Genomic DNA, 13,865 nt, shown 5'->3' on the forward strand with positions numbered 1-13,865 from the left:
GAGGTTCGCAGTTTTATAGGCCTTATAAATTGCAGTGAACATTCGCTCACTAATTAAATTATCGAGCATGATTGCAAAATGACCAGATCTCACTCGATAACCGAGAACGCTCGCTTACGCAGCGCTGGCGTGATGAGGAGCACAGGCAGAGGGCACGGAACACTTAGTGGTGCCTCTCGCTTGAACGCGTCTCGAAATAGACATTACACCACCTCTTGCACTAGGCGCAGATGAAGATTGCACACAAAGCCAGCAGCCAACTCGGCTCGCGCAGCCTGTGAATTCGTCGCAGATTAGCTCCTAAAGGCACCATGGGAGCCCGGGCCACGTATGCCCGTACCTGCGCGGACAGCCATGCTCATCTACGGCCGGGATTGAGGAGGAGACGTCCGCTCACCTGCACCCCCCCCCCTCAAGCACAGTTGGATCATGTGACCTGTAAGGTTGGCCGTGAGAGACGACTGCGCACATCAAGCCAGCATTCTCAGGTCACCCTTGCACCTACACTGTACTGCACGCAGGACGCGTTAGGATGCGATCGCACTTGGACATTAAGCAGAACACCACAATGACGGCTTCGCCTATCGCAGGAATGCGCTTGGAGCGTCCTTACGGTTCATATCGCAATTACAAAAGGAAATGCTGCCACTCAGCTTATCGCGCATTTTCCCACCAGCCTATTCTTGTACTACTGGGAGATGACGAAGGTCGAGGGACGTGTAAGAGACAAGCTTGCCTCGAGAGCTCACAACTTAGCACCCAGGCAATTTCTTTTCTTATGTTTTATTTCAAGGTAACTGAATTGCTAGAATAATTTCACGTTGACTGGTATTTCTTTAGTATGGGGTAGATGTTATCAAACGCCTTGTAGATGTCCTCCCGTAGCTTGGCTCCTGCGAATGGCACATGTACACAAACGTTAGAACCTTTCACGTGGCAGTGGCACATAGTTTTTATGTTGCCATATAATTGTTTGACATTACATCAACACATGAAATGAATACGCTTATAAACTGCTTAAAAGGGTGAGTCAATCCTTACTTTCGGCTCGCAAAAGTTCTGCTCCTTTTAAAGCACTTTTTTTTGCTGGAGGAGAAAGCTGAAGTCAGATTCTCAGATTCCTGGTTGACTGTGTTAGTATGCGAATTTCATTTATAAAAATCAGCTGGGTGTTACAATATGTACATCTGGCACGTACACCATAGTAGGAATTGAAGGATTAAGAGCAGATGATTTAAAAAGCATTGATCGCAACTATACCAGAAAAGTGAACAACATAGCAGAACTTATAAGTTTGCAGCAGAAGTACTGCAGCAGCGCAGATTGGGATATACAAACGCAACACTCCAGAATAATCACAGACACGTACCCCAGTCATTCTGTAGCATTTAGCAGGCCAGCTGCTAATATATTGAAGTAAATTAGGTAATTAGGTGCAGTTTAGCACTCCCGCATACACCCACACACGCATACATTCAAGACCGCCCATCCGCACGAACGAACGCATGCACGCACGCACGCACGCACGCGCACACACACACACACACACACACACACACACACACACACACACACACACACACACACACACACACACACAAACAGCGCATTTAGCGTTCGAAACATCTCGTGCGAATCAAGCACGAGATTTTCCACTGCTATGGAAGAAGGCCTTCACGTATCGCCTGGGCTTTGTTTTTGTTTTCTTATGAGTCGCTTATGCGTCGAATTGCGTATTTACAAGTGCTTTACGTGTCAATGAACCAGTTGCAGTCACCACCCTGTAGTGTCTACTCTGTCGGCCTCTGTCTATTTTTGGCGCACTGTGATAATGCAGTCGCTTAGCGAGCCACGCTCTAAGTGTTGTCGCAAAGTTTTGTCCCCATGTGCAGATTCTTCCAGTATAGGAGATGCTCATGGTCACTTAAGGTAATGAATCTAGGTAATTTAGATGTAAGAAATGGATCACTATATACAGACAGCTGTTCAGAAAGCATCATAAAGAAGCCTGTTACTTGAATATTTTAGCAGTTAATATAACAATTAGGAAGTTTTTAAAGTAAATCACCACAACAAAATATAATGAATTTCCCTAGATGAACTAAAAGCACAATTTTTCGGTAAATGCGCTGAAATTCATTCCAGAAATAGTGTTTGTCTTGTGCAAGGGTATAGCTCATTACCTAGATTGTTTTTTTCAGACCACTGCCCCAGCACGGACAACTCCATCTTCGCTAAATCTGTGTCTCGTCTGTGTCTGGGTATGGGAAATGTCCTTTCTCCTGCCTTTCAGCCGGTCTTACTTATCGATAACGTTTTACATAATTACGAATTACTATGACGGCAAAACTTTTCTTTCTCTAAGATTGTCACATGCAAATCAAAATAAAACGACTTTGTTATTCAGAATTTGTAAGAAGCTTTATTACAAAGTGGCGAGCCTATAAACTGCGCAATTTTTACCGCAGAGACAAGATGGCAAACTCTGTAATATTGTTTTGGGTCATTTTACATCTTGCTGTGCCAAATTTGCCTATGAAAAAGTTGCAGTTTCGCCCGAAAGGGCAAGCATCGATTGCGATAAAAAATTACTGGACAGCTACAAGAAGTAAGTATAGTAGTTTTATCGGCCTTATAAACATCTAAACATAGGTATACTAAGCTAACTAACAAGCACGGTGTCACATGCACACAAACAGTTATGAACACATCTCACTCAATGACCGCGGTAACTCGCTGTCCAAATGCTACGAAGGAGGATCGAATTGACCTTCGAGCTCCGTCTCTGGTCAATGCGAATAAAGCCCCGAAAACACAGCGTGCGGCGAACTCCTCTCCGTCGCAGACCCGCGGCCGCCCGGGCCACGACTTTGCAACTACTAGTTAGTAGAGCCTGGCGCGGCATTTCAGGAGGCGCCTGATGCTTGTTCGCATACGAGAGTAAGAACGGGTGCGAGAGAAAAAATTATGGGACTTTTCCTGCTTGAATATCTGATTCTGCCTAGGCACTACGGGGGACAAGTTTCTTTGCTCGGGCATATGTGTTTGTTCCTATAGGCATGCCGACATTGCAGAGTGGGTTCGAGTTTGTTTACGCGCGGACGCTCGCTGCAGGCGTGGTAAAACAGGTGAAGCAGTGGGCGCTGATGCCCCACTTTGTGATCGCTATGAAGGACAGCGTCTGTCGCGCCTGTGGTTTTCGCGCTGAATCAGTCGTGTCGGATTATACCTTTCTTGGGCCTTATGGCACTGGAGCTTGGATCACTGATTTGCCCTTGGGAGCAGTAGAGACCGTAGTTGAAGCCGGATCGAACATACTGAAAATCTTGAAGGTACAGCGCCTTAGCAACCTCGGCTGAATGCGACTGTCTGAAAGGCCGCCGGTGACGCTCGACGCCTTTGCAACCACTGTGAGAGTACGCCAGACCACTCTAACGCCTTTGGCGCTAATCTAAGATAACATCACTGAAACATTAGATCACCTAACGTGGGCGAGGCGCAGAGCCAATAATTCTCACGGCGTGAGATCCAAGTATCCCCTGCTGCGTTTCATCCAATCGCGTTTAAGCGTCGTTGTTAAGGTGCTTTGCGTTTATTTCCCTCAAAGGGGAAACCTCAAAAATGCTCCTGAAAAGTCACGGAGGGCAGCATACTGTCGCGAAAAGAGTACACCGCGGGCCCCTTTTCTTTCTTTCCACGAATGTTGTGGTTTGCTCGATGCGGGGGAAGCGAAATAACAGCGACGGCGCCTCGGGCAGTTGCTCCCGCCCGGCCGACGCCGCCGCACCTGACAGTCACTACGTGCACGTGTCGCGCACCCTTTCTTCACTCAGCTCTATCGGGCGTCAAAACTGGATTAATTATGGGCGAATTTATTTTGTATGCGGAGTGTTTTCGCTACCATTTTTGGCCTCCTAAACTCTGGCCCTTATTGGATGCCGTTGTCCTGCCTGATTGGCCAAAATAGGCCATCGGTGGAGAAGCCTGCGCCTCCCACCGGCCCGCGGGCCCTTGAATGCTGCAGTCCCGTCTGACCTGTGATGCTAGGAGGTCACTCTGCTCCTTGCTCCGATGACCTCGTCTCGTCAGCCAACACGTGTGCCACGCTTTTCGCCGCTATGGGCCATCGTTCCGTGTGCGAGAACGGACTTTCGCAGCACAAGGATTGCGCTTAGTCCGGAGAGCGCCGGCCGCACGTTTGCCACCGGCGCCACGCGAGTTTGAGCCTGGTGACACTCGGCCCCACGTCTCTCGACGATCTCCGGGCAAGGGAGGACTTGGAGCGTCGTGCCACTCGCACGCTGGGCGAATGGCTCAGTGAACGGGCCACCATCGACGTTCTCCCCGTGGTTCTGCCCAGCCTACGGCCGCACCAGGAGACACCACGGCGCCGGCAGCCCCCGAGGTAGCTTCGGGGCCTCTCGAGGACGACCCCCCAGTACAGGAGGAGCCCCACACTGCGACCCTGCTCCCTGCCTCCGACGACGAGGAGATGGATCTGTCTTGCAGGGTTGCCCAAAGCTAGACAAAACGAAATTTTACGTGAGAGAAAAATAGCGAAAAACATAGCCAAAACGTTAAATGATGTTCCGAGGTGTCATATAGATGGCGTAGGAGGTGTCCAATTCTCACCGCGTATTTCCGAGTCCAAAATCACTTCCGCCGTGTGCAAACAGCACAACAGTTGCCTCAAGACCTGCGTAAAAAAATTCTAGTAAGAGCTGACACTCAGACGTGGATGTGGAAACCACTTTTTGTTACAATGAGCCGACAGGTTTCTTTTGGCTTACTCATGACGTTTTTAGTATTAACTGAGCCAGTTCTTAGCTAATTTGAGTTGCCAGCTCCAACCTTGCCAGCTCCAAACTCGAGGATCTGCTTCGGTTGGTCAGAATCGAGTACCCAAGAGGTGGCCCGAGCTGGAAACATTTTAGAACAGGGATGCCTTTCTTCAGCTTGATTCATAAAATGAGCATGTTACATTTCTCCCACTCCCTGTCCTTCTCTCTCAATTTTGTATTTTTACTTGAAAGCAGCTCGACGGTCAGTGAGTAAATGCTGCCGCTGGGAGCCATACTGGACTCTGGAGAAAACTTGAAACCTTCTTGCATTTTCCTCGTGCGAAGAGGTGGCAGTTGTGACTGTAATACGCCCTTGAGTGGGGAACAAACAGAACGACCTGCTGGCCCATAAAAGAAGAGGCGAATTAATGTTTACAGTTTATATTGCCACCTGGAGAACGGCGCTGACAAAAATCCAGGTACTATTGGTATCGAAAAGAGTTGAACTGCGCAATATTTAAACAGTGAATCGCTGGCAAGATTTGTGCAATATGAAAACATGTACTTAGGTTTCTGTGAATGGAGACATGGAGTGCGCGTGTTGTCATATTTCAGAGGGGCAGTGCGTATACCTTACTTTCAGTGTGACATGAAATCAAAATAAAGAAATGTAGTCCCACTAGGAAAAAGAATAATCATTTTTAGTGGTCGCGCATGGCTGTCATGAAGTACAAAGTAAACAACCTTTGTCCAACAAGTCCAAGCACTATACATCAGAATACGAAGTCAGTAGAACGCTATACATACGTTTGCAAACTGGCAAGAACTCTTTGCCCAACCACCACTGCGATATATGCAAAACAATATTAATATATGCAGGTAACAGTACGACAAGGACATATTATGCATATCGAACACCGTATTTTTTTTCTCATCACAGCTGGAATATACGCGTGAGCAAAGTATATACACTCTAAAAACAGTTAATGCAATGCAATAAATGATAACAAACTACGTGCATATAACAAGTGGGCCAAAATCACAATTAGTTGCACGCACATAACTTAAAAAAAAGAAATTGTCGCAGGAATGCGGTATGAAAACCAACGAGTTATCATCCTTACGTTGGGAAAGCAATCACCCGCTACCGTGTTTTACACAGCTGACTGCTCTCTGCTGGAAGAAGTTTCTACATAAAAAGTTGTCAATGTTGTCACTCGAAGACCGTGTTCATGCAGTGCTCTCCCGAACATGCAGATCACGAGACCACAACATTTTGTTTTGATCGACAGTGGAGACTACTGCGCTTCCTTCGCCGAGTGTGTACATAAAGACTTGGGGTGCCCGCTGCGGTGTCTGAACGGCTATGGTGTTGGACCGCTAAGCTCTGCGTCACGGGATCAAATTTCGGCCGCGGCAGCTGCTTTTCGGCAGCGGCGAAATGCAAAACGCCAGTGTTCCATTCATCGGGGGGCACATTAAAGATGGCCTCTTAGTCAAAAAGTAATCCGCAGTCCCAGCCACGGTGTGCCTCATAATCAAATCGTGCTTTTGGCACGTAAAACCCAAAACTAAACTAAAGACTCGAACCGTCGCATTTCTCGTTGAAAGCGACTTGATTTTTTCGTCAAGTTACTGAGTAACTTTACGAAACTTTACGCAAAGTTACTGAGCGGTGATTTGCGGGAAAACGAAGCCATAGGGTCAGTAGAACCCCTGATTCCTTCACGGGCATCTATGGTAAAACAGGCGCTTTCAACTCATCTGCACTTTCACGTGTCATCCGCTTTTGGAACGACCTTCCCGATATTCTGGTACCTGAAGCTAAGAAAGAAAAATACGGTCCCGACATAAACATTCATTTCTTACTTTTAAAAAAATCTTGTCTGCGTTGCTTCTTGTATGCCGTTATTTTTCTTTTGTTTATGTGAGAGTATTAAGGTTTGTGTAAACTTCACTCCTCATTGAAATATTATTATTAACAAAGCGCTTTATGCTCTGTATAATTTTTTCTCTATATACAATGTAAAACTTTTGAAGCTTCCCTTACCCAATGCCCATTCTTCGGGCCTGTAAGGTATTTTGAACAAATAAATAAACATTGAATGACCACGGGTAAAAATGATGCACCACGATATGCATGCGATTACTAGCAGAGCATAATAGCAGCCGGCATGGAACACATAATAGACAGCTGTCAGCCCCACCGTTTTTCTTAAACATGTGTGAACCGGCAGCAGATAGCACCGAAACCACGACAAAAAGAAAAGAACTTCGCGCTGGAATGACCTATAAACACGGCAGCCATGACTTAACGCCTTCCTCCCAGCACCAACATTGCCTAACAGCACAGCCTTCGAGATTTCCTACATATCTTCGTAGCAGCAATGAGCTTTGAGTTTTCACAAACTCGCGTTCCGGAATTTTGTCAGTTTTTGACGTGCTCCTCGGCACTTGGAAGTCCATAAGGCTAATATACCCCATATATAGCCATGTAGCCAACGCGGAATTTCCGACGCCAAACAACGTCAAAAGTAGTGCAATTTGGCTATTAATAACAAATCTGGCAACGCTGCTATCCAGCTCCCAGAAACGCGCCCACGAGATGAAGATCGGGACGAGGAGGCAACCGGGCTTCGCAAGCAGCCGTCGAGCGCTCTCTCCTTCTCGCAGCAACACACGGCTGCCAGCGAACACTTGCAGCATGGATGGATGGATCAAAAGATGTTATGAGCGTACCCTTTGGAATGGGGTAGAGGTTTGCGCCACCAAGCTCTTGCTGTTATACTGCTTAATGACTTACCTAGGATAAAAAGAAAAAAAGGGAAAAGGAAAGAAAAGCCCAAAATGAATTCCCATAACCAGATTGCCTGAAGCTCTATTGCGAACTCTGGTTTTGTACGTCTCCGTTTTTTGTCGTTTCCCTACTTTTTTTCTACCAATCTTCCAATCGCCTTTTACTATTCTCTACTGATGACATGTTTACTTTCTCCCTCCTCCCGCTGAACCGAATGGCTTCAAGGAAGCCAGTGGTGCCTAAATCTACCGCTGGGCAGATGTCTTCACATTCTAATAAAATATGCTCCATCGTTTCTCTAGCTTCATTGCAGCCCCAAGCACATGCTTCTTCTTCCTTTTTAAATCTCGCTGTATAGGTGCGTCTTCTAAGGCGAAACGCAATGTGCCGCTTATCATAAGGGCATACTGTGTACTGAATAATATTTGCGAACACTGTGGTGATGCTGTATCACAGCAGTGGATCAGTGAGGCGCAGCTGTACAACAAAATATTTCAGCAGCCAACACAAACTACGCATGGACCCATTCAACTAGGAAAAACATTCCAGCTGCAGTTTCAATGCACTTTCACCAACAGATGGACCCATAGCCAAGCCACGTTGTGGGCAGGCTCCTGGACTACATTGAGGCCTTCCTCGCCGACAGAACGTCTGCTGTCCGTGTAGGAGGGACGGTCGGCTCGCCTCGCCCGGTAACCTGGTCTAGCATCGGGACCACGGCCAGCGCCATCTCCCGATACTCGGGTGAAACAGCCGCCACCTCCACCCTGCCTGCCGCCCAAAATGGAGATCACGATACGTTCATTTGAGGGATCGCCAGCGGTTTTTTTTTGCAGGTGCGAATAACAGTGGGCGTGAGACAAAATCTGGGGGCTTTTGCTCCTTGAATGTATGACTCTGCCTAGGCACTACGGAGGAGGTTTCTTATCACGTTTTGTATGCGTTTGTCCCCTAGACAAGCCGCCATTGTGGAGTGCGGTCGAGTTTGTTTACGCTCCGCCGCTGGCTGCCCACTGTTGCGTACTCCAGGGTAGTGTATCGTACTGCTGCCGATAAGTAGCGGCGCCTGGCTATCGAAGCTCGACCGACGTTACTTATTGGGCAGCGTGGCGTTGTCGGCGGGCTGCAGGCATCCGGTAGACCATGGCGACCAAGCAAGGGTGAGACGATTTGCTAGTGCGAAACTTGCACGGTTTATTCAAAGGTAGATGAAAGTAAATAAGAAAAGCATGAAGTATATAAAAGTACATTTCGGAGCCCCTAAATAAGCTCTCCACAAGTGTGGGCGGGATCTTGCTTCCATCGATGTCACGTGACAGGCACAGAGAGAGGGCCCCTCCTCCTCTGGCATTACCGAGCAAGGAAAGGAAAAGTCACGCCTCATTTCGACGAAGCCTGGTAGAAGGGTGGGTGGTAGAAGGCCCTTCGTGCACAAGGTGCGTGACGTTAACCATCGCAGGAGAAGTCAAGCCTCATTTCGACGAATCCTAGTACAAGGTCGGGTGGTAGAAGGCCCTTTGTGCGCAAGGTACGTGACGTTAACCATCGCAGGAGAAGTCAAGCCTCATTTAGACGAATCCTGGTAGAAGGCCGGGTGGTAGAAGGTCGGGTGGTAGAAGGCCCTTTGTGCGCAAGGTGCGTGACGTTAATCATCGCAAAAAAAGTCAAGCCTCATTTCGACGAATCCTGGTAGAAGGCCGGGTGGTAGAAGGTCGGGTGGTAGAAGGCCCTTTGTGCGCAAGGTGCGTGACGTTAACCATCGCAGGAGAAGTCAAGCCTCACTTCGACGAATCCTGGTAGAAGGCCGGGTGGTAGAAGGTCGGGTGGTAGAAGGTCGGGTGGTAGAAGGCCCTTTGTGCGCAAGGTGCGTGACGTTAACCATCGCAGGAGAAGTCAAGCCTCATTTCGACGAATCCTGGTAGAAGGTAGGGTGAAATTCCTGCCGCCACGTGATGTCAGACGCCAACCCTAACAGCATCTCCAGCGGGGGAGGAAGATCCCGACGTGTAGGGGCCAGCAGCCGCTGTACGAGGGATCGGCGTTTCAGTATCAGCATTCTCCGTAGAGGTCACGAATCCTTAGTTCGTAGCAGGTAGATTCCTGGGAGTGGTCATCCATCCTCGTGGCGCTCTGCTGACTTTTCTCCCTGGTCCGGTCCGGCGAAATTGGTTTTGTAAGCAGGTCTCGCAACTTTTCGTCTCCTGCGTGGGCAAGCAAGCACCCCAGAACAGTGCCGGACCCACAACCACAAAGCAGCGAGCACAAGGCCACCCTCCCCCGAGACACACCCGGCTTTAAAAAAGAAAGAAAACCCGCTACACTTTTCACATTCCCTACACGCGTCCTCCCCCCCCCCCCCCTCAACACTAAAAACAGCCATTTCTTGAAAGCGTTAAGACGTGGTTATTAAAATCAGGTAACAATCGCCGTCACTTGGGAAAAGCATATGAATTCGGAAAACGTATGAACGAACGAAAAAAATGCCAGGGAAACCCGGATGAGCATGAGGCTTTTGATACTCTAGGGGCAGCGATATAAACCATCGGCATTGCCGTTGCGCTTACCCATCTTGTAGCGAATATTGAAGGTGTACTGTTGAAGAGCCAAGCTCCAGCGCAAAATACGACCGTTTTTCGTAGACATGGACTGCATGTAGCCATGTGAGGGGACAGTAATCAGTCTCTATGGTGATTCTTAAGCCAGCGATATAGCAAGGTAGCTTCTGTACCGCCCAAACTACGCAGGCGCATTCCTTTTCTGATGCACTGTATGCTTCTTCACGAACTGAAAGCTTTCTACTGCCGTACAGTACAGGGTGTTCGTTCTCGTCATCTCTCTTTTGACAGAGCACCACCCCCATACCCCTGTCACTGGCATCACACTGAAGAATGAATGGCTGAGAGTAGTCGGGCGCGTTCAACACTGGCTGACTCGTTAGTGCGTTCTTCAGCATACTAAAAGCCTTTTCTTTTGCGTCATCCCACTTTACCGTTGGTGGTTCTGTTTTTCTGAGAGCATCCGGTAAAGGACTCGCAATCTTGGAATACCGTGGAAGATATCTATGGTAATAACCTGCCAAGCCAAGGAATGATCTGATGTCCCGCTTGGTGCGTGGTCGCGGGAAGTTGTCTATTGCGGCCAGTTTAACCTTGGAAGGCCGACGATGGCCTTGCCCTATTACATGACCTAGGTAGGCTACCTCCGCGCACCCTAATTGGCATTTGGGAGCCTTAACAGTTAAGTTGGCCTCTCGTAGACGACGCAACATGGTTCGCAGGGGTTGCATATGGTCCGCCCATGATGAAGAAAAGATAGCTATGTCATCGAGATAGGGAAGTGCAAAGTCCTCCGTTCCTCGTAGCACCTGGTCCATAAGGCTAGAGAAGCAATATGGCGCATTCTTCAATCCAAAACTCAGGACTTTCGGACGAAAGGTTCCCATCGGGGAAATAAACGCTTCAAGCCTGCTTGCCCTCTCGCTGAACGGAAGCCGCCAATACCCTCTGACTAAATCGAGCGTAGAAATGAAATTAGCACTGCTCACCTTTTCAAGCCTTTCCTCGATATGTGGTATTGGATAAGTCTGGTCCTTCGTGAATAAATTGAGCCTGCGGTAGTCGATACATGGCCGCGGCTCTTTTGAGGGGTGCAGCGGTGGCGTAGAGGTAGAACACCCGCCTCGCGTGCAAGAGGTCCGTGGTTCGAATCCCGGTGCCCGGCAATTTTCCACCGGATTAAAAAAAAGAAAACAAAATCCGCGTGTTGATAAAATTGCACAAACAGGCCTGGAGTGTGGCCTGATCCCGGTGACCAGAACCGGTAACGCACTCCCTCACCAGAGCAGGATTGGCCACCCTGGTGCAGTACTTCGCCACAACCTCCTATATGAACACAACAATCAAACCCCGGCCCTCAGTCCCCAGCAGCTGCGCAGCAACTGACCACGGCGGCGGTCGGACCTGCGACGCAGCAGAGGGTGCTAAGAATCACTGGCTCCGGACAGGCCGCCATTGGAATATGAACCTGGCAACGTTTAACGCTAGAACGTTATCTAGTGAAGCGGGTCTAGCAGTGCTATTGGAGGAATTGGAGGGCAGCGAATGGGAGATCATAGGGCTCAGTGAAGTTAGGAGGCCAAAAGAAGCATATACAGTGCTAAAAAGCCGGCACGTCCTGTGCTACCGGGGCTTAGTGGAGAGAAGAGAACTAGGAGTCGGATTCCTGATTAATAAGGATATAGCTGGTAACATACAGGAATTCTATAGCATTACCGAGAGGGTGGCAGGTCTTGTTGTGAAACTTATTAAGAGGTACAAAATGAAGATTGTACAGGTCTACGCCCCTACATCCAGTCATGATGACCAGGAAGTCGAAAGCTTCTATGAAGACGTCGAATCGGCGATGGGTAGAGTGAAAACCAAATACACTATACTAATGGGCGACTTTAATGCCAAGGTAGGCAAGAAGCAGGCTGGAGACAAAGCAGTGGGGGAATATGGCATAGGCACTAGGAATAGTAGGGGAGAGTTATTAGTAGAGTTTGCGGAACAGAATAATATGAGGATAATGAATACCTTCTTCCGCAAGCGGGATAGCCGAAAGTGGACGTGGAGGAGCCCGAACGGCGAGACTAGAAATGAAATAGACTTCATACTCTGCGCTAACCCTGGCATCATACAAGATGTGGACGTGCTCGGCAAGGTGCGCTGCAGTGACCACAGGATGGTAAGAACTTGAATTAGCCTAGGCCTGAGAAAGGAACGGAAGAAACTGGTACATAAGAAGCCGATCACTGAGTTAGCGGTAAGAGGGAAAATAGAGGAATTGCAAATCAAGCTACAGAACAGGTACTCGGCTTTGACTCACGAAGAGGACCTTAGTGTTGAAGCAATGAACGGCAATCTTGTGGGCATCATTAAGGAACGTGCAATGGAAGTCGGTGGCAACTCCATTAGGCAGGATACCAGTAAACTATGACAGGAGACGAAAGATCTGATCAAGAAACGCCAATGTATGAAAGCCTCTAACCCTACAGCTAGAATAGAACTGGCAGAACTTTCCAAGTTAATCAACAAGCGTAAGACAGCTGACATCAGGAAGTATAATATGGATAGAATTGAACATGCTCTCAGGAACGGAGGAAGCCTAAAAACAGCGAAGAAGAAACTAGGAATTGGCAAGAATCAGATGTATGCGTTAAGAGACAAAGCCGGCAATATCATAACCAATATGGATGAGATAGTTCAAGTGGCTGAGGAGTTCTATAGAGATTTATACAGTACCAGTGGCACCCACGACGATAATGGAAGAGAAAATAGCCTAGAGGAATTCGAAATCCCAAAGGTAACGCCGGAAGAAGTAAAGAAAGCCTTATGAGATATGCAAAGGGGGAAGGCAGCTGGGGAGGATCAGGTAACAGCAGATTTGTTGAAGGATGGTGGGCAGATTGTTCTAGAGAAACTGGCCACCCTGTATACGCAATGCCTCATGACCTCGAGCGTACCAGAATCTTGGAAGAACGCTAACATAATCCTAATCCATAAGAAAGGGGACGCCAAAGACTTGAAAAATTATAGACCGATCAGCTTACTGTCCATTGCTTACAAACTACTTACTAAGGTAATCGCAAATAGAATCAGGAACACCTTAGACTTCTGTCAACCAAAGGACCAGGCAGGATTCCGTAAAGGCTGCTCAACAATAGATTATATTCACACTATCAATCAGGTGACAGAGAAATGTGCGGAATATAACCAACCCTTATATATAGCCTTCATTGATTACGAGAAAGCGTTTGATTCTGTCGAAACCTCAGCAGTCATGGAGGCATTACGGAATCAGGGTGTAGATGAGCCATGTGTAAAAATACTGGAAGATATCTATAGCGGCTCGACAGCCACCGTAGTCCTCCACAAAGAAAGCAAGAAAATCCCAATAAAGAAAGGCGTCAGACAGGGAGATACGATCTCTCCAATGCTATTCACCGCATGTTTACAGGAGGTATTCAGAGACCTGGAGTGGGAAGAATGGGGGATAAAAGTTGATGGAGAATACCTTAGCAACTTGCGATTCGCTGATGATATTGCCTTGCAATAATGCATGCATTGCAATTGCAATGCATGCTCACTGACCTGGAGAGGCAAAGCAGAAGGGTGGGTCTGAAAATTAATCTTCAGAAAACTAAAGTAATGTTTAACAGTCTCGGAAGAGAACAGCAGTTTACGATAGGCAGCGAGACACTGGAAGTAGTAAGGGAATACATCTACTTAGGGCAGGTAGTGACGGCA

At 47.9% G+C, this 13,865-nt stretch overlaps 1 protein-coding gene across 2 annotated transcripts in view; it reads right to left on the reverse strand.

Annotated features, from left to right (window-relative positions):
* Positions 1-780: 780 nt before the first annotated feature.
* The window catches only part of LOC139051574 (uncharacterized), a 464,967-nt gene continuing 451,882 nt past the window's right edge, over positions 781-13,865 (reverse strand). The window contains exons 7-8 of one of the 2 annotated variants that reach the window (XR_011509431.1): positions 4,036-4,521; positions 798-893 (exon numbers count right to left, since the gene is read on the reverse strand). Coding sequence is in view for 1 of the 2 variants with exons in the window: in XM_070528543.1 (XP_070384644.1) it covers positions 817-893 (77 nt within the window). In the remaining variant the exon portion in view is untranslated. Of the gene's footprint in view, positions 894-4,035; positions 4,522-13,865 lie in introns of both variants that reach the window. The other variant, XM_070528543.1, reaches the window with a different exon arrangement.

The sequence above is a fragment of the Dermacentor albipictus genome, unplaced genomic scaffold, assembly GCF_038994185.2.
Source record: "Dermacentor albipictus isolate Rhodes 1998 colony unplaced genomic scaffold, USDA_Dalb.pri_finalv2 scaffold_12, whole genome shotgun sequence".
Classification (NCBI taxonomy): domain Eukaryota; kingdom Metazoa; phylum Arthropoda; class Arachnida; order Ixodida; family Ixodidae; genus Dermacentor; species Dermacentor albipictus.